This window comes from Megalops cyprinoides, chromosome 1, assembly GCF_013368585.1.
Source record: "Megalops cyprinoides isolate fMegCyp1 chromosome 1, fMegCyp1.pri, whole genome shotgun sequence".
NCBI lineage: Eukaryota > Metazoa > Chordata > Actinopteri > Elopiformes > Megalopidae > Megalops > Megalops cyprinoides.
Window position 1 is genome coordinate 69,149,868 of NC_050583.1, and position 24,112 is coordinate 69,173,979.

General features: G+C 41.0%; 1 protein-coding gene across 1 annotated transcript in view; it reads left to right on the plus strand.

Annotated features, from left to right (window-relative positions):
- LOC118787838 (polypeptide N-acetylgalactosaminyltransferase 2-like) overlaps positions 1 to 24,112 on the plus strand; it is an 89,685-nt gene that overhangs the window by 55,693 nt on the left and 9,880 nt on the right. Inside the window, exons 2-5 of the mRNA XM_036543555.1 lie at positions 1,397 to 1,487; positions 6,351 to 6,504; positions 22,164 to 22,262; positions 22,658 to 22,725. Coding sequence (XP_036399448.1) covers positions 1,397 to 1,487; positions 6,351 to 6,504; positions 22,164 to 22,262; positions 22,658 to 22,725 — 412 coding nt within the window. The remainder of the gene's footprint in view (positions 1 to 1,396; positions 1,488 to 6,350; positions 6,505 to 22,163; positions 22,263 to 22,657; positions 22,726 to 24,112) is intronic.

Sequence of the window (24,112 nt, forward strand, 5' to 3'; positions counted from 1 at the left end):
TGATATTTGGTAGAAGCTGGGACAAAAATTCTGTACCCTAAACAGCTACCATATGAACCCTATCAAACTATCATTAAGCATTTCACCTCTCTCTGTTGTACTAGAATTATTGAAGTTATTCAGTTATTCAAGTTATATTCAATTATTCAAAAACAATTCAAGGTCAAAGTGTAATACAGTATTTACTTGTATAGAAACAATAACGCTCCTCTATTTAGATTCTTGGAAGCACATGAAAGTGGTTATACAACAGTATAAAATGGTCAAAATCTCTGAAGTGTATGCATCTGACACTTTAGAAATTTATGAGTGTTTAAAGGATTGAACTTTGCACACAAGAACCTTGAAATTACATGCATAAATAGAACTTGGATGGTGACTAATAAGTCCATATTAACACTTGCTCATTCTGATACAGGCTACCTTTAGAACTTTCAGAACTAGCAGCATCAGTCTTGCTATTACTCATGCCATTATTCAGACATCTGTGAGTTATAAGGTCTCATCAATTTTAATTGATCCATACCCCTGTTGTCTGAAGAAAAAAAGAAGAAAATTTTCATGCATTTTCAAATTTGCTTTCACTAAGAGGTAGTCACTTAGCCTTCCCACGCGTGATGAGAAGTTGCAGCAATTTTCTTGTGGAGATGCTAATGGAAACACCCCAGCTGTGCAAAAGACAGGTTTCATTTTGATCGGCAACAGTGCATTCTGCAGTTTTGTTCACAGCTTGAGATGCGCTTGAGACTGCTTGCCACTACTCCTCAGTTTAACCTGCTCATCCACCTTCCCACACCAAGTCTTATGTTCCGCCATATTTAATGAGGACAAAGACAACATGCTGGTTTGGAGGAGATTGCTCGAGTCTGCTCACTTCTGTTCAGAGACTTTATCGACTGTTTCAAGCAAGTCACTTTCTCACCCTGCCCCATTTCCTGTTGACAAGGTGAACGAGCTCAACTCGCACTGCTTATCCAGTCTTGTGGCTTTTTTTTCCACCAGAGCACATGTATATTTCTATCTGTTACATACTACTCCAAAGATCTGTCCAAGAGATGTGGCTGAATCGCACACTACATGGAGCAAAACACTGGTTCAGCGTGCTGATTACATTCATTACATAACATTACATTACATTCATTTAGCAGACGCTCTTATGTAGAGTGACTTCCACAGCGATTTGCTAAATGATACATACATGAAAATCCACCTCTTGTGAAAAATACTCAAACTTGTGTCAGCCAAATGTAAGCACCACTTGGGTTGGGGGGGGGGGGCGACGTGGCTGCAGTAGGAGTGCGTTGATTAGGAAAGGCTTTATGATTATTGCAGCTAAAAAAACACAATGGTAAAAAGTTTATCCCACATTCAGATTATTTTTCTCTCCATTTTGCAGGATGACTGGAATGGAATTGAATCATCAAAGAGGAATCTGGCACATAGCAGTGCAGATGACAAAACCCACAGCCTGGAGACACTCCCTCCTGGTAGGCACAGCTCAACCCACCAGTTTATAGGAATGGTGTTCATTGACTGTTTACCCCACCCACAGAACTAGAGTTCAAATTCCTCCTTTTTTCATGTCCTGTTCTTTCAGCTGTTTACAAAGGCCAGACCAATAACACAAGGTTAATTAGTCATCCAGTTAAAGAGCAACCAAATTCAATAGTCAATTTAATGGTCCCATGCATAAGTGTAATCTTTTGTCCCTATGCCAAACACTCAGGTAGAAACTCACCTCCCTGGTGCACCACTAAGTGAGCTTGTGCTTCAATCAAACAAAGATCTAATACAAATGGGCAGCTTGAAACTTTATGCCCCAGGTATAAGTACAGTCTGACTTTCACACTTCATTCCTAAATCATTGCATTGTGCGAAACATTTGATAGCATTTTTAGACTTAGAAAAACAGAGTTGTCCGTAGAGAGCTGTTCAACCTCCAGTTCTGTAATAAACATGCCTCCCCCTTACCCTATGTAAAAGGGAAAAACTGAAGCATTATTACTCTGGGTATGATAGTGCCCTCGTCTGCACCTATAATCATATGCCATATTGGTAGAATATTGTGCTCTGGAGCCTGCTTTTAGGGTTTTGTTAAAACTCAGTTGTGTCCGTCTGAGTACCACTTACTACTGAGGCCCCTCAACAACTGGAGTGTGTTCCTCTCGACTTCACTTGACTTCACAGATTTCACAATGGAGACCGTTAAACAGCAAAACATCTCGGCACAGTTAATATAATGTCATCACTTCTTACCTAAAACTGCATATGATGAGAAATTTGAGGCAGCTCCCTGTTAATTACTTACATTTTAAATGTTTTATTCCTTTATGCAAAAAATCTGTATAACAAAATTTGTTAAAATATGGCTGAGGCAGAAGAGACGGGTTTTACCCAGAACTCAGCCTTTATCCACCCACTGTTCTGCAGCTTGTACTGGCCCTCATAGTGCTGATCCAGCATAATATGCCCAGCTACTGGTAGGAAACCACAGCCCTGGCCAAAGTCACCAGCAGCCATGGCACAGAGAGAACGTATCTGCTCCTTGCCAAAATGTTCCTCAATGACCCAGCAATACCCTTGTAGAACTGGAGGAGTTCGTTGGACAAATCTTCCCGTTTGACCCCTCAAAGGTTGCCATGTTCTGCATGGTCCAGTTGCTTTAAGGGAATCCTTGAAATTCTTTGCCAATATATGAATTTACATTTACATTTATTCATTTGGCAGACGCTTTTACCCAAAGCGACTTACATAGGTTACAGTTCTTTATCCATTTATACAGCTGGATATTTACTGAGGCAACTGTGGGTTAAGTACCTTGCCCAAGGGTACAGCAGCAGTGTCCTAGCGGGGATTGAACCGGCAACCTTTCGGTTACAAGTCCTGCTCCTTAACCACTATGCTACACTGCCGCCCATGAATGCAGTTATGCTGTCAAAATGCATCAAAACATTTAGTTGTATTCTAATTCTTGTGGGAAAATGATTAGAAGCAAATCCAAGCAGGAATTGTATCCCTCTAGGGAGTTTTTATGCCTTCATTTCATGACTAAATGACATTATCAAATTAATGAAGTTAACCCCTCTGTGAGAATGCTACTGTCAAGCAGGGCTGGTCAACTCAGGTACCTGACATGCTTGAAATCTCCACTTTCTTTCTGAAAATGGTCTTGCAGCATGAGCAAAAAGTAGACCTTAGCCTTTAGTGTTTTAATCATAATTCTTCAGTGTGTTTAATGATTTACATTTAATGATGGTTCAAAGGTAAAGCTTAATCGACGTATGTACACTTAACATACGGGACATAAATTTAGCAAGAGGAAGAGCCATTTGTTTTATCCTAAGCTCATGTGTCAGTGTTCGTTTTATTTATTCATCCTCACAGCCCTGTCACAGTAGTCCCTGTGGGCTGCTGAATATGAATATTTCAAAAGAAAATTAGTATCAATGATATATTATTCTGAGGCATTTGTAATTATAGTGGTGAAGATGAGGTGTTGCAGCTCAACGAGATTAATCACTCATAGTTTTCCCCCTTGCTCCTTCTCTCTGACAGTTAATGCAATCCTCTGCTGTCATGTGATTAAGAGTCCTTATTTACGTAACAGTTAACAGAATAATTAATCACAAGCTGCATTGGTGTGTATTGAGGGGAAGCACCAAGCCTTGCCTTTTGTTGTCTATGATAAACAGAGGGATTAAAGATGACTCAGTTTTATATTTTATGCACTCTAAGCCTAAGGCACTGGCTGTCTCTATTTGACAGTATTTGTTTGCTGTTGCAGTTTGTTCATTTGTGTTTGGGGAAACGCATGTTATCATTTCCTTGCCCTGTGAAAGCTCCGCTCTCTAACACTTGAAGTATTGAATATTTTAAGTTTTGGAATGTGCAAGCTAAACATTTTGTAGCTAGTTTTGGGGTTGAAACTTATTTTGACGTCCAGGTGTCAATGTAAATTTTCATTTCACAACACTCCATTTTCAAAGATTGCTGCCATCATACCACTAACAAAAGGAGTCCTGCCAATAAACAAAAGTTTGTTATCATGTCCTAGATAAACTGCCACACAGCTAGTTAATTCAAGTTATGTCTGTTAAGTCTCACCAGTTCTGTCCGCTTTTATTTTATTAAGTAGAATCCTCTGATGTTGGTCAATTTGCCTTATTTTGCAGCACCCAGCAGAAGGCTGAAATGAGGTTTCAGCACAGGCTAATCCAGTGGCGTTGTTAGGTCCGATCATTTGGGGCTATAGCCCCAAATATTTTAAGCCTAGCTCTGAATATTTTTGCCCTGAAAAAGGAGGTGTTTATAGCAAAACAACAGACAGACCGTGTAACAGAGTGGAACTTGAAGGTGTGATAATATTTATTTATTATAAAGGTAGATATAACTTCCCCAACCTACCGATGCCGATCTCCCTCAAAAAAAAAAAAAAAGATAAGCCCCAGGCAAACTTGACTTAGCCCCTGATCTTTTCAATAGCTAGAAACACCTCTGGGCTAATCCTAACCTTTTACTTTTACTTTTCCTATTTTGTTTGGGACTGAATGGAAAATTATGTAGCTTCACAATATACAAGAGAAGAGAGGGAGATGAGGTACTTAAATATAGCTATGTAGTTTAGGGGGTACTAGGTCAGAATAGAGGTTTCTGACTAGATAGTGGTCTGCCATTTGTGCTCAGTGTAATTTACCTGGAAGAGGCTAAATCTGGGTATAATGGGAGCAGTAAGAGTACCAGGTGAGCAGCTGACATTTAAATGAGGTGAGTGAACTTTAGTGAACTAAATGGAAGACAGCAGCTGTGTGGAGCTAGATTGTCATGTAGGGATGTAATTCAAGATTCACTACCTATGAGATACAAGAGATTTAAGTCAAGTGGTGAGGTCCATAAATTGTAAGAGGCCTACAGTACTGTAAAGTAGGATTGGTCAGATTAGGCCAGGTTCAGGTTTACAATAAACCAGTTAGTTAAACAAGCTGAAACTCTTATGGTGACCTGCTTCTTGGGGGGGGGGGGGGGAGGGGGAGGGCAGGAAAGGTTTGGTGTCGTCACCATACTTTTGATGTGAAAAGGGGCAAGGAGAGGGGCGAAGTATACAAAGACCAGGACAGAACCTGACAGGGAGGGGCTCAGGGGCTTAGGACAAATCACTCAAAACCTTGTGGGTTCATTCTGATAAGGTAAGTCAACCCAGGACAGTGCTGAAATTCCCAGCTCAATGTGGATGTTCAGGAGAATCTAATAAGCCTTGTGAAATGCTGCAGAAAGTTTCCCTAAGAAGCTATCTGCATGCAGAGCAGCAGACATTGCTGGGAGACCTCTTTCAGTGGAATGATGAGGTCTGAATCCTGACTGAAGTAGGTTGAGGAAGTAGTACTACAGGAAATAAGGTGACCAGCACTTGTGAACAGCACCCTGAAGGGGTTTTGAGAGAGAGGGGGTCTACAGTTATGGAATGCGAGTGGCTGAAGAATGGGCTTCACTGTAGTGACGTATAGGCTTGCTTAAAGGCAGCAAGGAAATAGCTAGCTAGTGAGGGAAAAGTTTAGAACCTAAGGAATGAAAGGGAGCAAATGTAGCAAGTGTAGCTAGCAGTAGATGAGAAGACATACAGGTGGCAGGTGGCAGGTTCTAAGATTACGAGGAGGTTGGAGAGGTCAGAGTCAGGGATTGGCAAGGCACAATGGAATAAATCAAGCGGTGGCAAGGGGGAAAGCTGGGAGCTGAATGCGGGAGGAGAGAGCAATATATGTACGCTGACTATATTATAGGAAAATAGCTTTTATCCTTTTTATTGAACAAGCTCAAACAAACCACAGCACTGCTGTAAAAAGGAGTATGTTTATTTTTTCCCCCTAGAGGTTAAATTTTAATTGATCTCACTTCAGCATTTGTTGACATTGACTTTGGATGAAAGGGTAGTTTAGAACAAAAAAATTAAAGTCTATACATTACAAGAAAGCACTACCTGGTCATGTAGATATGAGCACAATGGAAACCAGGTTGTGTGAAAATCATGTGTGGGCTCCCCTAAGTAATATAGCTATAAAGAATAGCCTTGACCAACATATTTTAGACACTGAACTCTACATAGTGTTTCATATATTATTTTTTGCAAAGAAGCTATCAAGCAATTTACAACATAAAAATGTCTTGCTCAAACTCTCTACACCCAGAAGCTGTATTATTCCTGAATCCAAAATCAAATTTATAACTGCAGCTGGAAGAAAGATCCCATATAAATGTAGCCAGCTGTTCCCTTGAGTTCATTTCTGCAAGTCCTGTTAGAGGACGTAAGTTCCCTTTACCCCCATTGCACCCTGCTTTTCCTGCTATGTTGTTTGCAGGGAAGGTGAGGTGGCAGGACTTTGACCAGGATGTGTATGTGGGCGCGACCTTGGTGAAGCCAGGACAGGATCCCTACGCCCGCAACAAATTTAACCAGGTGGAGAGTGACAAGCTTCGAATGGACCGCAGTGTCCCGGACACCAGACATGACCAGTGAGTCTCTGTTCACAGTTGTCTTAACCCAGTCCCGTGTGCCTTTCTCTGCTCACTCATAAATACCCTGTGCCATGTGCACCTGCATCTCTCTTTGCATGAACTCTCTTCATATGCTTGCTAATGCAGACATCAACACAGACAGTCAGGGAATCAAGGCTTGGCCCATTGTTTACAGTCCCATGATTCAGCTGTATTTCATCGGTGGACCCAGACGTTTTTCTGCAGCATCCCAAACCTCTGCATAAGGATGGTGGTTATAGCTTTATGGTTGAGTCTTCAAAAGTTGTGTCCTCTAATAATTGTGATATCTAATAGACATTGCATTCATCACCATTCTCCTCCATTATGTATGTGTTACTGTACATCTTTCTCTTTTTTCCCCCTTCACTTTTCCCCCTCTTTGATGGGGAAATTAAAGACCCTTTTATTGCTGTTGGCACTTTTCTTCTATAAAGCATCAAAAAGATTAAAACATTGCGGTGAGAAGTGTGAAAATCATGAAATTAATGCTTTTTAAAATCACCCTTTTATTTTTTGTATGTTCACATTTTGATTGTATTGCAGGGTGCTAAAAGTCTCTCTGTTACCCAGAGCCAAAGCCTAATGGGACCGAAGCCCCTGCCGATGTACCCACCCCTATCCCCGGCGGAACGAAGCCAATGTGCTCCGCCTGTGAGCTCCCCGTCACTGTCGGCTAGTGACACGGCCGGGATCGAACCCGGGCCGTAGCCCTGTTATGTTTCACATCCTCTAATGCAATTGCCAAAGGAGCTGTGTAATTAGGGGAAGAAGTGCAGAACGTACGCATTCCCATGTTCGGTGCAGTCTATGAGTGTGCCTCCATAAATACTTAACTCCCCTATCTGTTCATTGCACTGGAAGTGCTCACTCCCACTACAGACTGACCTTGTTAAGCTTCGCAATGGACACTGGGCCTCTTGGAGTAAACATCCCCCACTAAAGGCACAGCTTAGCAGCAATCAGCACTGTACATCTCTGTCATGTAATCAACTGCACAAGCCTAGTTACAGGAAGATTAAAAAGATTCCTATTGTGGTGTCTGGAAGCAGTTACTAAATTAGTGCCCTGAGAGATTTCAGGCGCTTCTGTGGTTTGAATTTCAGCAGTAAAAGCTGATTATTGGGTTCCAATAAACAGTGGCTAGTTTTTTGGGGTTTTTTTTTTTGGTTTTATTTTAGAAGCACCTGAGTATTGGAACAGATTTGTAGTTTATGGTTATGTTGTTTTCTCTCTGCATTGATTTAATCCTGAGTTCCTAATGTTTGTCTGGGGTAGGCTGAGTCAACAATACTTGAATGCACTGGGGAAGGTGTTACAAAAATAGAAAATCAATTTAGTGTCTGCTGTGCCTGTTGGTTGTATATTGCCTTTTTACCATCTATGTTCAAATGTTGCATTACACTGTTGTTTAGCTAAAGAGAAAACTTTGCAACCAGGAACTCTGTTCACACAGCCATGTAGTCACTTGTTGTAGGAAAAGGTACGAAGAACTTGCAAATGATTTTTATGCTATATCACCAGCATATGTGGCCACTGTCTTAATGTATCACAGCTTAAATGACAGACTGCTGTCCACTGCCAGTCTCCAGGGTTTCTTTTGATGGGATGATTTTTGATGGGACTTGAGCAGGTTTGTGGGTTCTGTCTTAGCAGAGAAAGCTCTGATTAACTTGAAATAGTTTAATCTGGTCATCTATTCAACGTCTGTCTCCATCTCTCAGAAGGAATTTAGGTAGCGCAAAGCAGTGAATTATACCAGAACAGAGGGAAGGACTGAGGCGAGGAGGGAAATGAAGAACTAGCTGGGATTGATGAAGGGAGAGCTCTGAAATGGAAGAGAAAGTTGGTGGGTGTGCAGAAATGGAAATTGGAGCATCTGTGGTGACAAAGTCACTGTCCCGCTGATAAATGTACCAGTTCACTAAAACTCTCAGAGCAACAAAGATATTTCTGTTTTTGCACTGCAGACCTTCTAGGGTCAACCCAGGAGTCACTTCGAAAAGCACTCACTGAGTTTTCTTTCCTCCTTCAACTTCTGAGGACTGTAGCAGCAGAGATTTGGCACTTCCGAATAGAGGGGACCATTTGTCATTTGTCAGCTCCTGTACATTTCATGACCTCTTGCTATGCTGTCAAATCCCAGCTGATCCCTGTGAACTCTGTAGCAGCTTTCTCGAGGTAACTTAAATTTGGAGTAGAAGCAGCACATGTCCCTAAACATTCCATGACATTTCAAAGTCAGACTTTTCAGAAACTTTGCCCTTCTGCGGTTGCACTTCATTTCAAAGGCTTGTTCGCACAGTTATTAATATTTGATAAGCATTTTGCTATTTATATACTTACTATTATTTATTTCTGACACTTAAGAAGCTGACATTAAGGCAACAGAGGGATTAATATTTCCACTTTGGTTTTTGGTGTACTGTCCATTTTTGTGAGTGCTGAACTGTAAATATCAAATTTATAACCTACTAATTCAAAACAATAACAAAGTACATTTTTAAAACAAAAATGTTATACTCTAAAGTTGGAAGTTTGTTTTTCATTAACTTTATGTTCACTATTGATTTTCTTACTACTTAAAAAAGTCATGCTTATTTAATAGGTAGCAATAGATTTATCAATCATTTTGTACAAGTACAAACTGGCCCTTAAAATAGTAAGTCCTTTTTATGACCCTTGCCTATTGCAAGACATTTGTACTGAATAGGATAATTTCAGATGACAAAGCACTCACTCAGTTCATAGTCTACTATGGTACAGTGCAAGCTAGGTCATTTTAGCATCACTAGCCACCATTTTTGCAGGATCGATTGAATCATGTAGCAAAATGCATCAGAATACACTGCCACTGTCTCTGACTGACATCTTTGTTCAGTCCAAACCCACCAGCATGGCTTTGTAACATGAGTAAGTCAAAATAGATACCCGCCTACAGGAAGTGTTCCAATATTTGATACTGTTCCAATCATAAGGTTTTTATGTCTTGCACAGTGACTCTGAAATGCTGCATTTATTTCAAATGTCTGAAAAGCTCAGATTGTCAAGCTCGACATTGAAAGGGCAGAGAAATCGATACAGCTGCCAGAAAAGAGAAAGTCAACATTTCACCTCTCATTTCAATGTTTAGAATCCAAACAAAACACCTGTAACTGAATATATAGGGCAACATATCACACCTGTACTAGCACCTAAGAAGGAAGTTTTCATGTCCAAGGAAGGCACGAGAGCCAGGCCACTATGGCTTGATAGATTTATGCAGTACAGGAAGGCATTGAAGTGCAACATTCATAGTTGGGCCTTGTGGTTTTATTAGAATGGCATATTTACAGCTAAGCACCACACTAACTTTTATTTGCAAAGTTCCCTTTGTCGTGTGAGTTCTGATATATTGTCCATGCATGGAGACATTGTGATATGTTTTTTCTAGTGATTAGGCTCTGTTTAACATGAGCCATAGAGCCAGAGAAAACTTCAGGGAATGTCCAGTTGGATATGAATAATCCCGGATAATAATGGCAGACACACACAATATTAAAAGTGTAGCATAAAAATAAAAACCCTGTCAATATTAAAATAAATATTAAAGTTAAATATCTATCATGAAGAGCACAGCGGTGATGTGTCTGTAAGAGTAATACTAATAGTAATTTCTAATACCATAGTAATTTCCTATCAGGCAGATTTAAAATTATGTTGTGCTGTGCTTTTTAATACTATAAGATAAATTAAAGCCAAGAGAAACATCCTGTCCCATGGAAGACATCCCCTGATTTCCAGAAACATTTGCTGTTCTCCTCCCACGCCTTTGTATAGCAGGAGACTGTATTCTGGAATTCAGTGGAACGGGTCTGCCTTTTTCCCTCAATGACAGTATACAAGCAACAAACAGAACACAAACAGATGCAAACTAACCACTGTTATTCTATGTGTTGATCAATTCAGTAAAGCTCAACAGCATCACCAGATTCTTTGTAGGATAAAAATATAGAGAGGCCAAACAAATTTCCAAATTTCAGATTGTTGGATTCAAGGCAGAACTGAGCCTACTGACAATGAAGAGCATATTATTGAGTTGTGAAATGTCAGATACAAACACCCTGATCCTTTACTGAAAGTAGCTGGGTCTGACTTTGTATCACGTGAGCAAAAGTATAACTCAACGGCACTTTATGGTACTTCTTGCCTGAAGAGATTGTTACACAATATTTAAGCATGGCATTAACTGTAGTACAAAGCAGACATGCTGCAGATACATATGTTGAAATTATCGATAACTGTGTCATAATAATATGCGCCCAAAAAGTGAATTCTTGTGTGAGGCTGACTATATACATCACTAAAGCACAGATCTAATAACTGCAGTCCATTGCCTTCCCTGTGGACTGATGTGAAAGTGATGGGCACCAAACAGGACACTCAGGACACACTGGGATGCCGCTGCTCCTTAGATTGTTTATGTTTCTTTAAAGGATGACTTCTTGATCACCTGCATGTTCAACTCCATTGATTTAGCATAATTAAACCTAGCAACTGATCCAATTAATGAATGTATGACCCTACACCAAAACCATCTCTGAAGCACCAGGGCCAGAGTTGCATGTCCATGATGTTGAAACTGAGCATTTCTCAAAAGGAACTTCCTGAAAATGGTGGGGTTTTTTTATTTCTTTAAAGTAGGTGTTACTGAACAGACCAGACAGGGCAAGAATGAAGTTCATTCATGTCAGTATGGAAGTCTATATATTGTTTTTTGCTTTGCTTCAGCTCAGTTCAGCTGAATGCTGATGCTGTAACTACAGCCTTTTAAAGATGTATCTTCCCAGTATGACTGAATGTAACAAATCCTAATTAATTTCACTTGAATGTGAGATTGAAGGTACTGAAGTGTAACTTCAAATTCTGGACGAACAGGGTTCATGTCAAATTCATCGAGAGGGTGACTGAGATGTTGGTCCTTACAGAAGTTGCTGTTTGGAACTTTGAAAGGGAAAATTAAAATGTGAGGTCTTCCGTTATTCAGAGAAAACAATCAGAAAAGGAAACAGTTTCTGCCCTCTTGGAGGGGCACATGATCCTTGCTGACCTTGCAGCATTTTCTTAGCGGTCTTATCCAGGCTGACTCAGAGTAGTTACAGTGCTCCATCATACATACCTTTCACTTGTATTTTTCCTTGATTTCTCCCTGAGGGGAAGAAGTTCTTCCAAGCATACAGAAGTGCTGTCACTGAGATTCAAACTTGCAGTGTTTGGGGTCTAAGCTGCTGCAAAAGCTGAGAGAAGACACTGGCACTGATTCTCAGCTATTTAAAAGAAGTTGTTGCCTTGGGTTTGTCGAAGGCGTTTCCTGAAGAGTTGTTTTTTTTCCAAGAGCCTGAACAGAGTTCTCTGACTCAGTGGAAAGTGTTGGAGGTTGACTGTAGTCTAGGCCTAACCAAAAGAGAAGCAATCTTCCAGTCTCCTGTGACATACTGATTTTGGTCTGTCTGTTCCCTGGGGTTCCGTAATTAATTGATTTAGTGCTGCCATTCTAGACAGCTTGTTGTTATTGTTGACCCCCTTCCCTTGCAGAATATGCAGAGAATTCTGAGTGGGCCCCATCCTCCAAGGCATACCATGCCACACTCCCAACCCGACACTTCCAGTGTCTGAAACTGAAGAAGAGGGCAAGCAGGGGCGGGATGAGGGGGTTTGTAGGGCTCGTGAATATGTGGTTCCAAATTTGTGCATTCGGTCTTACTTCTGACAAGCCGAACGCTAACTCTTCTCCACTATATTTTCTGGCATGACTAAAAAGTGGATCATTTGCTTTGAGATTCGCCTGCTGCACAGTACGCATCATTCAGCAGCTGGCAGCTTGTATGGAATCTTTGCACTGCCTGCACAGGGAGTCCCGCCTGTGGGCCACAGTCTGACATCTTCCTCGGCCCTGTCATAGGATGTGTTCCACAAGCACTGCTCCTTTCCGTTGATTGTCTTGTCTGCACAGGAGAAAGAGATAGTGGAGCTTTGATAGAAATGGATATATCCTGGCCTGCAAAGATTTTGATCAAACTTCTGTACTCAGTCCCTCAGCTGTCCCTCTGCCTGCCTGCTTCATCGTTAACCGCTAAGGCTGGAGAGCCCATAGACAATCCTCATACGATCACTGGAGTCTCTGGTGCTGTCCTGGCTTAATTGAATTGGCATCCCCTGTTAAACTGTCCCACTGAATGAGGTAGCTGCCCAGAGGCACATTGTGAAAGAGCTAGTCTGAACATGGACCTGAGTGTCATGTTGAAATCAAAACTGCTTAATGCAGTTATCCAGATAACATAAAAACATTAGTAGGGTTACAGGTGTTCTGACAGCAAGAGTTGCATACATTGTTCTTGGAGCCTAGTGCTGACTGTGACACACGCAAGCACAGAGTCACCCCACCATCTGTAGTCAACAGCTGTTGGGGACACATCGTTAAGGGTCTCCTCTATTAGTATGTGCTGTGTATGGAACTTGAAAAGCCCAATTTCTACACACTGCATCTATATCTATATCTATATATATATATATATACATTTACATCTATGTCTATATTTGTATCTATATCTATAGGTAAGAGTTGACTCCTCACCAAGTAAAGTTAATCACACTTGATAACCTCAGACAACAAGTCCCAGTATCCCAGTTCCATAAAAACAGGTTTAAGCTATGCATTTTTCCCTTATCCTACACTTTCCCCTTCAGCTGGAATTATCTACAATGATATTCATTATCTAAGTGGATGTTGGCACAACCAACATGTATATAAATGTATTATTAACATGTTAATAAAAATCGTTTTTTGAAACTGCAACTTGGCACTTTAAGCTGTCACCAGTGGAGGAAAAATTGAGAAAAGGCTAGAACACATACTGTATATATGTATTCCCAATTGAATACATTTAGAAAAAGATAGAACATAAATAGCATGCATGTATGTGCATTTACAATTTTTGCAAGAGCACGTCCTGCATTTATTTTGTGTCTAAATCACTTTGTAGGAGAAGTACACAGGTAATTTGTTTGTATGTTGCTTTTTTTACATTGTGAATAGATCTTTCATGGCCATTTGGAGAATATCCACAAAACTGGGAGCCAATTTGTCTAGATGGTGCTGTTTCAGAAACCTGTCTCTCCCCTTGCTGCTTGTTAGGCATCCTGGTTTGGCAGGCAGTCTTATTGATTGGATGATTTATTTTGTGCTGACCTGTCCTGTTTAATCCTCTCAGATTTTTGGATGTCTCTTAAGGATGGCTGGAATTAAATCCATACAAAGCCTATCCTGCACTGCTTTTTCTTGCACTTCTGTCATGTCACAGGAAGGCAGAGTTTCTAGTGTGGTCCACAAAATACTGTGCTTACACAAATAATGTCCCTTTAGCTATTACAGTTCGACTGATTAATGTGGGACACATTTTCAGTCAAACAATGGGAACTGGTAATTAAGTTAATTAATTTGATTTGGCAGCTTCTTTCTGCATACACTTTCATCTTGTAAAAGACTTCAACTGATGAAAGTGTTTGCTTGATATTATGCTGAAACAGTCTTGGGATGTGAGGTAGTTTGTTCTCAGGGTTCATGTCAGAGGTGAAAGTGACAATCAACTCAAAATCACATTTGTGGGGCGGGTGCAATAAGTCAAGTCAGGATTCTCTGAATTAGTTTTATTTGGCCGCTCTTGACAGTGGTTTGCAATGTCAAGGTTTTAATTCCCTGCCTTGGGGTCAACCCATTTCTCCTCTGCTGTGACTCCGGAGGCTTATGCTGTGTCAGTGGTTCACCTCACCTCAAATCACACAGGGAGCAAGGCACTTGTTAAGTAAGTGGAGGTCAAAGGGGTCACCACCCTCCCTCCCCTGCTGAGGGACTCTTCCAGTGCAGCGATGCTGAAGTTGAGTGTGTCCCAGCCTCCCATTCCCCGTTATATTTCTATAATTAGATATGGTCAGGACTGTCGGGTTTTGGATTCTGAAGGGTGGACACAAGGGTCCTTGTCAGGTAATTGGTTTTTGACCAACAGGCTGTGCCTTTTTGTGCAGATTGATTAGTTTTAGCTTTCAGTGTGAGGTAAAGATCAACACACCAAAGCAAGTGAAATGTGTGAAGGATCTAGGCACAATATGTATAAATTTCAGTATATATGGGGTGTTTTCATGCCACCATGAACAGCATTTACTGAAATCTCCTGGTTTGTGATGCACTGCAAGTTTTAAGTGCTATGCTAATGGTTGGCTAATTATTGTAATGTACTGTAGCATGAATTGCAGCTACCACAGTACCATGTAGAGTGGAGCAAAGGAATATTGATACAACATAGCAGATGTCTGTACAGCATTAATAAATTACTTGTTGAGTTAGATTTGAACGGATATAAATTTGACTTTCTCTGGATATAAGAAACATAGAGTACTAGGAAATGTGATTAAGCCTGTGGGAGGCTAAACAAGTAGACTCCATTGTACTTGATGTAAGTCTTGAAGTCTGCTTGGGGGTTCTAATTAGGAGTAGCCTTCATGTTTGTCTCTAGAGACCAATCAGGTTATGTTCTTGGGATCAGTCTGTTTAATTTAATTTCTCCACATAAAAATTTCTATTCTATTCTTCTATTCTCTGACTAGATTCTTCACAAAGTCGTGTTTTTGTATACGGCTAAGGCTAAAAAAATCAAAATTTTTGACAGTGAATCATGTGAAAAAGTACTTGGCAGTTCCTCCCGACTTACATTTGGGTACATTTGTGTTAATGTTTCAGAATTAGATTTATAAAGGTCTTCTGAGAGACTCAGGCAGTTAAGATGCTTGTTCTGCAGAGGAGGTCAATGAAACCCTTCAGGTACTTGAGTTTAAGAGTTCTGCTTCAAAGTAGTGTTCTCAGAGGGGCTAGTCGCATTCTGTAACTTCATTTAAACATACATTACCTGCATTACAATTCCTGAGTGGCTCAGCTGGCCCTCGTTCTAAGCACAGGCCAAATTCCACAGCTCATACCCAGGTTTGAATCCAAGCTGTTATTTGCCAACAGTGAGTGGAAATCTGTTGGTGGAATACGGTTGATCTATTCCTGCCATGTTAGGGTGGGTTATGCTGACCAGGGTGCGCTTGCCTTGCCACTGTAGTCCCCTCTGTGCACCCTATGTGAGATGTCAGTGGAAATATGTCTATGCTGAAATCAGTGTTTCCCTCACTGGCTAGCCAGCTCCTCTGTTTGTAAGTTGTATGTTTAGGCAAATTGTAAGTTTAGATATGAGCCCTATCTAGCTCTGCTTTACCATCTGTTCTCCAGTCCTGTCTCATGTCAAGCCCCCATGGCTCGTGTGAATCCTGTCATCCTCGTACTCTATTCAGTCTGTTTTTTCCATCCGTTTATTCAGAATTTTTTTATTCAAAAAATTAATAAAGAAGTACATTTCTCCACTTCTGGATATCTTGCCAAAATTATAAATACAGAAGGGCAGAAACATATGAAGTTCTCATGTAAAATACTGTATATTTGTGTTCTCATGGTGCAATCGAGTGGCCTTACTAGTACTATGGTCTCTTCTGAAGATGTAATTTGATTCAGTTTCAGATTACAGCTTTAATAGAGGTACTGTTCAGAGGTGCCAGGTAGTAAGGTACCAAGAAGGGACAGTCCATCATAACGGATGGGTTAAATATGTTGGAAGGAATTCTGGGATAATATTCATTTTGAAACCACAGTGGCAAAATAACTTTATGTGCATAGTTTTCAGTTTAATCAAGAACAATATGCTTTACATTGATGAGATCCTTGGATGGAAGCCATTGGTTAAAAATATGTCATATGGATGCTAAGCTGTTTTAATAGCTGCGTACTGAATGTTAAACACAGGAGTGTATCCCATTGTGCCAGGTTCATCTCTGCTCTCCAGTGCAGTTTAGGACACAGTTTTACCATGTTAGTTTAGTTGTGATTCTGTCGGTTTGCCCCATTGTTGTGGGCCTAGACTGGCTGCATCCGTTATGTAGTGTAGTGGTTAAAGAGCAGGACTCATAACCAAAAGGTTTCTGGTTCAGTTCCCCATGGGAACACTGCTGCTGTACTCTTGGGCAAGGTACTTAACCCACAAGTGCCTCTAAGTATCCAGCTGTATGAATGGATAAAATTGCAAAAAAAACCTGTAATTGATGTAAGTTAGAGCAACTTAAGGGTGGGTAAGAGTGTCAGCTAAATGTCAATACTGTAATGTTATTATAGTACCAACAGCATAAATGATGGATAGCACAGAATACCTTTATTAATGTTTATTTTTTGCCCTTTAATAACCTGTACTGTTGGTTTCAACAGCAATTGGGAAAATTCTCCTTTCAATTACTTCAATTACTTTCCACCCCCTGAGAGCACCTGCCACTCTCTCCAATGCTGTGTTCCTGGACCGGAACTGTGTGTCTGAGAGTCATACATCATACATACCAGGGGCGCCTGCAGGATTTCATCTCAGGGTACGCACAGAAACTTGACCTCGCACGTACACACACATCGAGAGAGCTGAGAGAGAGAAACGCCACTGACTGATTAATGAATAATTAAATCTGGCCTACCTATTTGAAGTTTACTGTCCTTCTCCCGGACGCATCGAATTGTTTCAGCACTTCCTCACAGACCTTTGATGACATAGCCTAAAATGTTTCGGGACATTCTAAAATGCTTAACGTGACTTAATGTTCCAAAACTGCGATCAAAGATCACCAAATTTCTCTCGGACATCTCTTGTCAGAAACACTTCCTCCTGTCAAAAAATCAAAGCCGAAATCCTAGGAGTATGGTCGTTATCTCACGTTAAGCGTTTTCCTCTCCATTCACGCCCATAATAAGGAAAAAGCTTAACATGGCTTAATGTCCCAAAACAGCGATCAATGATCACCAAATTTGTCTGACATCTCACATGTCATAAACACTATCTCCTATCTAAAAAGCAAAACTGAAACCCAATGAAAGGGGTAACTATCTTGCGTTAATCCGTTTCTTCTCCATTGACCCCCATTATAAGGAAAAAGCTTAACATAGCATTATGGACCAAAACAGCGATGTATCAGGACTACACTTCTCTAACACGTTTCTGATCATGGCCACATTCAAGAACCAATACGACGACCCCATGGGTTTAATATAAACAATGAAGTTTTCCCCATAGGAACCCATTATAAAGATACTGCTTGCGGCTGGCCTACAGTTGGCCTATTGGGAATATCTTAATGCAAATTTTCATGTTTAACCTGTTAGGACCTCACTTGAGCTACAGCCTACACTGGGGTGGTGATCAGCAATGTGTAGGCCTACTGCTGTAATAAGGAACATTAAGGCTTTTCTGCCATTATAAGAAACAAGCTTAACGTGGCTTAATGTACCTATAAACATCGATCAAAGAAGACCAAATTTCTCTTGTCATAAATACTTTCACATATCAAAAAATCAAAACCGATATGGTCCAATATGGCCAATATGGTCGTCATCTTATGTTAAGCCTTTTTCTTATGCCCGGTACTTAATAAAATCGGTATATCACAGTTTGTTGTTTGTTTTATAGCTAGGCTACTTTTTCAGTGTGCCGCAAGCTAACTTTAGCTTGCAAGCTAGCTAGCTAGTTGATACACATATCTAGTATCTACCCAGATACATCTAGCAAGCTAATGTCTACTTCAATAGAAATTGAAAAAAGCACAATAAATTCCAAATGTTAATAAATGCTCATGCTATTACGATCATACAATCCAAAAATGGTCTATACTTTAATTCTGTCAGACACAATTGTGTCGTCTTTTACATATGATATGTAATACATATATTTTTTTATATTTGGCGGAAAAGCTGGCACAATAATTTGCCGATCTCCATCAGATACATTATATAGGACGTTAGCTTGGTACCTAATATTAAGCAGCCTACTCATTGTGTAGATTTGTCCCATTTGTGTGCTGCGTAGCTATAATTGTGACAGTAGAGTGGGCTGTGGGCGTTCATTTTTCGCCTTAAGAATATGATAGGCCTGCCTTTTCCTGGGTTACGCCTTTACCAACAAAGCGATTTGCCGGTGTAAAAGCGGGACTTCCATTAATGCAACCGCCACACGGAGCGTTATGGCCAATGCATTCATATTTCAAGGAGTAGTCTGTCTTCTCCTTTGAAATGTCTTTGACACACCTCTCTCCCTCAATTTTCAATTTCAAATTTAAATTCCAAAGAGCTTTATTGGCATGACAAATATACACATAGGTACACATCTCTGTCTGTCGTGGAGCGCTCACAAATTGGAAATCTCATGGTATGCACTGTGCGTACAGCCATACAGCTGCAGGCGCCCGTGATACATACTGCCAGTGTCCCTTTTTGTAATCTGTTGCTAATTGGTACAAACGCTTAACAGAGGCCCCAAAATTGTCTCCATATGGTAATGTGAAGTATTGGGTGGGAATTGGATTTGTAACCAGACGTTTCTGGGATTGGATCCCAGGTTTGTCAATGCCATTCTGTCCCTGAGCAAGATAGTTAACCTCAGATGCTTCTCAAAATATCAGGGTTTATGAAGGGGTAATACATTTAATGTACAACTGAAGGTATTGGGGGCTGGCATGAGCACTGTAAGGGTATTCTTCTCCCTGTATCATCATACACATCTTCACTTAGATTTTTCTAGCATGTGGCAAAAACATTAAAATAAATCGGCAGGACACTTTACAGTGATTCAGAAGAAATTTATACTTATACTTATTAATGGTTTGTCTCACAGTGGGTATCACAAACATTTTTTTAAACTTCACAAGCAAGCTAAGAAAACATTGTGTAGCTAGAGTGGTTTGACATACCCCCCCCCCCCCCCCCCCAATTTATGCATTTTTTTTCATCCAAATGCATTCCATAGAGTGGCAGTGGTCTGATTCTTGATGAAGCCTTTCTAGCAAGTGTGTGTCATCCAGCCTCTAGCCATCACATGCTTAGACACAGTGTACACAGGCAAATTAATATTTGATGGGTCAACCTGAGTGATTATTGCAAATAGTTGCACATTTTAGTGGGGCAGACCTTTTCTGACATGACATTACTCTGTTATTCTTAAGGCGTACCCAAAGGTAAGGAATTTTAGGAATGTGTGTACCTCACTGTAACAGACCTGTAGTGTATCATAGGAGGCCTATGTGGAGTCCATGTACGGGAGTCTACATATCTCCCTTTTCTACATGTCTGTAACGTGCTGGGTGGCTATTTTTTACATTTTGGTACTAAAACCAATAATATTGTGTATTGTCTTCCTCTGCTGTGAAGGAGATATTTCCGTCCATGGAGTGGTGCTAAAAGAGATAATCATCTATTGTTAATCTTCAAGGTATTTTTTGAAATTTCAAAAATTAAGAAGGGCTTTGTTAGTTAATAGTTAGTTTGCTAGTTAGTCAATATTTGTTAATAGTTAGTGGGTATTAATTACCTGAAAGTATTGTTTAAAATGAAGATCTGTCGCTTTAATTAACCATCTCTAACTATTGTCATTCCAGTCATCGCCCTAACAAAAAGGCCCAAGACCCCAAACAACTGTTCAAGAGAGTTCACAAAATGTTATGCTGCCTCTGTACAGTAATATGCATTGGGAAATGGTAATTGATTTCCTCCCACACACCCATAACCAACTGAGCCAAAGCAAAAGAGCTGTTAGTATAATGTAAATATAATATAATGTTAATATAGTGTTAATAGCATACAATACCAATACAATTACAATTACAAAACAATACAATAATAATGCATTTACATTTACATGAATTCATTTGGCAGACATCCAGAGAAACTACAGTACATTCAATAGTGGTATCTGTGTGGCTACTACAGACAAGCAGTAGTATATCCTTGAAGCATAGTGCCATTGTGGGAAATATTGCCACAATGGGAGTAAATGCTGTTACAGGGTACACATCTGATTGTTACTGCCAGTTCTCAATCCACCAGGTTTATGTTACCGCAGGTTTGAATCACTGTGACATGTTTACAACAGTCACTGAGAACAGCTTGGAGTGTCTTACCTTTGCATTTCTATCTGACTCAAAGCCTGATTCTAAGCCTTTTTGGGTTCCAAAAGCAAACTCTTGAACTACCAGACTGCCGTCTGTGATACCCCTTAGATTCATTTACAGTTGGTCAGATCTTCACTCTTGGTGGCTATCTACTCATGTAAACATTTATGTTAGTAGTCATTTCATGATTTTTTTCCCCATCATTTATCTCCTCTTACAGTGGCTCCTTATTAAGTTCCAATATTCGTTGGACCCCTGTTTCGCTCTTCCTGACAACAATGAAACTCTCAGTCTTTAAACAGCACCCAGAGCTATTCTCTGAAATGTATCGTTAGCCTTACATATGCAGAGCCTCAAATTAATTGAATTTGCTGGGAAAAAAAGTTAATAATTATTTTAAATTGAACCAGAGGGAGACTGTTTATTTTGATATACCATGCAAACAGCAGTGGCTACTTTATTGGTGCTATGCACATCCAGCCAAACACTCTCCCTGGGATAAGTTTCTTTATTTAAAAGTCCTAATTGCCTTTTGAATGGGACATACTGTATTGTGCTTGTTTGTTTATGACTTATGCAAGCTTTAAGGGAATTTTAGCTTCTGTGACAACAGATTCAGGGAGATGGCAGATATTGTATTGTTAAAGTGTCCAGAGATGTGTTATCAACATGTGTTCACCATAATTAGGATAGCTGGTGTACCAGCACAACCAATGCACTGAAATGCTGCTGTTGCAAAGGCGCCTGTAGTGAGACTGGGTGTTTGCAGTGATTGGTTTAGCAGCTCAACATGGTTACCCCAACTCAATTAGCTGTTGAAGTGGTGTCCCAATATGTCTTGGAGGGGATTTAGCTGCATCAAATGGAGCCCATACAAGAAGAGTGTCTGGGCTCTTCTGGGAGCAGAGCTGAACAATGGATTCCTCTCTGCATGTGCTGCTGCTCTGTTCCAAACTGGCTCAGCGGCAGCCATGGAATCAATGCCATTGACATGTGGAATCATGCTGCTCACTCTACTGTACAAGGCTCTGGATTAGTCTGTCCCTGTCAATTCATAACCTTCCAGGGGTGCTGGGTGAGATTTGAATTAAGCAAACTTGACTGGCTGTCAATCAGTGTGCCACAGCCATGTCACTGGAGCTATGATTCATCCCCCCACAAGTTAAATATATCTTGCATGATTAAATATTTCTCTGTATAAATGATATAGTATCCATCTAAATGCGGGTGTGCAGTCAGTGTAATACCACAGCATGTTTGTGTTGGTGTGTGTCTCTTTTTTTTGCACTCCTTACCACCTGTAAACCCCTCCTGGATCACAGCACTGGATCTTTTTAATGGGAAAAAATCTCCTTATTTAGATGTCATTTCCAGCCTGTCTTTTACTTTAAGTCATAGGTTCGAAAACACATTGCACATGTTAAACAAATGAATGAGTGCAATGTTTTTAGGTCTTGAAGGGGCGGGTTTCATGTTTTATCTGCTGAGTTGTCAATTGCTTACATTGTAATGTGCTGTCAGTTGACTCCTGTGAGTTACAGCTCTTCTGTTGTCTGTACTCTAATGTGCCTGTGTTCCTCTCCCTTGTCTGTTTTTAGCTGCCAGCACAAGCAGTGGCACACAGACCTGCCAGCTTCCAGTGTGGTCATCACCTTCCACAATGAGGCCCGCTCGGCCTTGCTTCGCACTGTCATCAGGTACCCATCAATGAATGTAAATGAATAGTGCCACAAGCACCGACCCTGGATCAGTTTAAATTGAAAAAAACTGTAGATGCATATTTGTAGAATTAGGACCATGATCCAGCTAACTGCTCCAAGGTCAATGTTAACAGGCCATTTCGGCATGGAACCCCACTGAATTCCAAACCCAATTTTCTGCCTCTTATAAAATATGCCAATTCTTATAAAATTCTGCCAATATAAAATTGTGGTAAAAGGTTAATTACTTTGGCAAAAAGGTTCTCATAGTTCTTATGGCTGTAAAATGATAAGGTAGGTATGCCATGTGCATATCTAAAATATCTGCATATGCCATGTGCATATCACAGTAATTCTTAAACATATGTCACTCACCCTCCATTTCTTTCCAGTGTCCTCAAGAAGAGCCCTCCACATCTTGTCAAAGAAATTATACTGGTGGATGATTTCAGCGACAACCGTAAGTGTTGCCCATTAGCCTACGACATCCACCAGTCAAGTTTCTGTCAGTGGAATTTATTGCCGCATCTGACTCCAGATCTCTGCCTTGGCCCCCCTTGGCCCCCCTTGACCCCGGGTGAAAGTCTCCCGCTTTCTTTACAGCTGGGTCTTAAGGGTAGGCGTCCTGTCTTGGCACTCAGATGTATTTAAGTGGTCATTTTACATTTACATTTACATTTATTTATTTAGCAGATGCTTTTATCCAAAGCGACTTACAAAAGTGCATTCAGCAAGTATAGCGACAGTACGGGGACAGGATGTGTACAGTTCCACAATGAGACTGTTCTCAGCTGAGAGCAAGGTCTGTTTGAGGACACAGTACTATCAGATTTGTACAATTATAGCCTATAGGGCAACTAATACGATACACCTTCAAACGGCAAACTTCAACAACTTCAAACGGCGCAATGAGCGTCAGGGTAAAGGTGGCAACAAGAAACAATTTAAAAAGCACAATTTAAAAAGCACAGCAATTTACGACAGCACTGATTTGGGGGGGGGGGCAGCAATTGTGTGCTGGGTCAGTCCAGGTAGAGTCTGAAGAGGTGCGTCTTCAGGCCCCGTCTGAAGGACTGGGGTGAAGAAGCTGTCCGTAGCGAGACAGGGAGTTCGTTCCACCACTGGGGAGCGATGTAGGTGAAACGCCGATGTCTGGCAGAACGAGCACCTCCTGCCTTGACCATGCAAGGAGCGAGGCGTCCAGTTGCTGTTGAGCGCAGGGGTCAGGCTGGTGTGTAGGGCTGGATGAGGTCTTGGAGGTAGGTAGGGGCTGTCCTGTTGCTTGCAGAGAAGGCGAGGGTCAGGGTCTTGAATCTGATCCTGGCAGCGACAGGAAGCCAGTGGAGGGATTTAAGCAGGGGAGTAACATGGGAGAATTTAGGGAGGTTGAAGATTAGTCGGGCAGCTGCGTTCTGGATGAGCTGGAGAGGCTGGGTGGTACAGGCTGGGAGGCCTGCGTGGAGAGCTTTGCAGTAGTCCAGGCGAGGGAGAACTGTGGCCTGGATAAGGAGCTGCGTCGCGTATGTTGTCAGGAACGGACGAATCCTCCTGATGTTGTGGAGGAGGAATCAGCAGGCCCGTGACATGTGAGCAATGTACTCCTTGAAGTCCAGGTTGCTGTCGAGGTTGACGCCCAAGCTCATTGCTGACTGAGAGGATGGTATTGTGGTGCCATCGAGGTGATGGAGAGGTCATGCAGGGGGGAAGGGCCGGCTGGGATGAAGAGCAGTTCCGTTTTACTGAGGCTCAGCTTTAGATGGTGGGATGACATCCATTTGGAGATGTCAGCCAGGCATGCAGAGATTCTTTCGTTGACCTGGGAGGTAGAGGAAGGGAAAGAGAAAAAG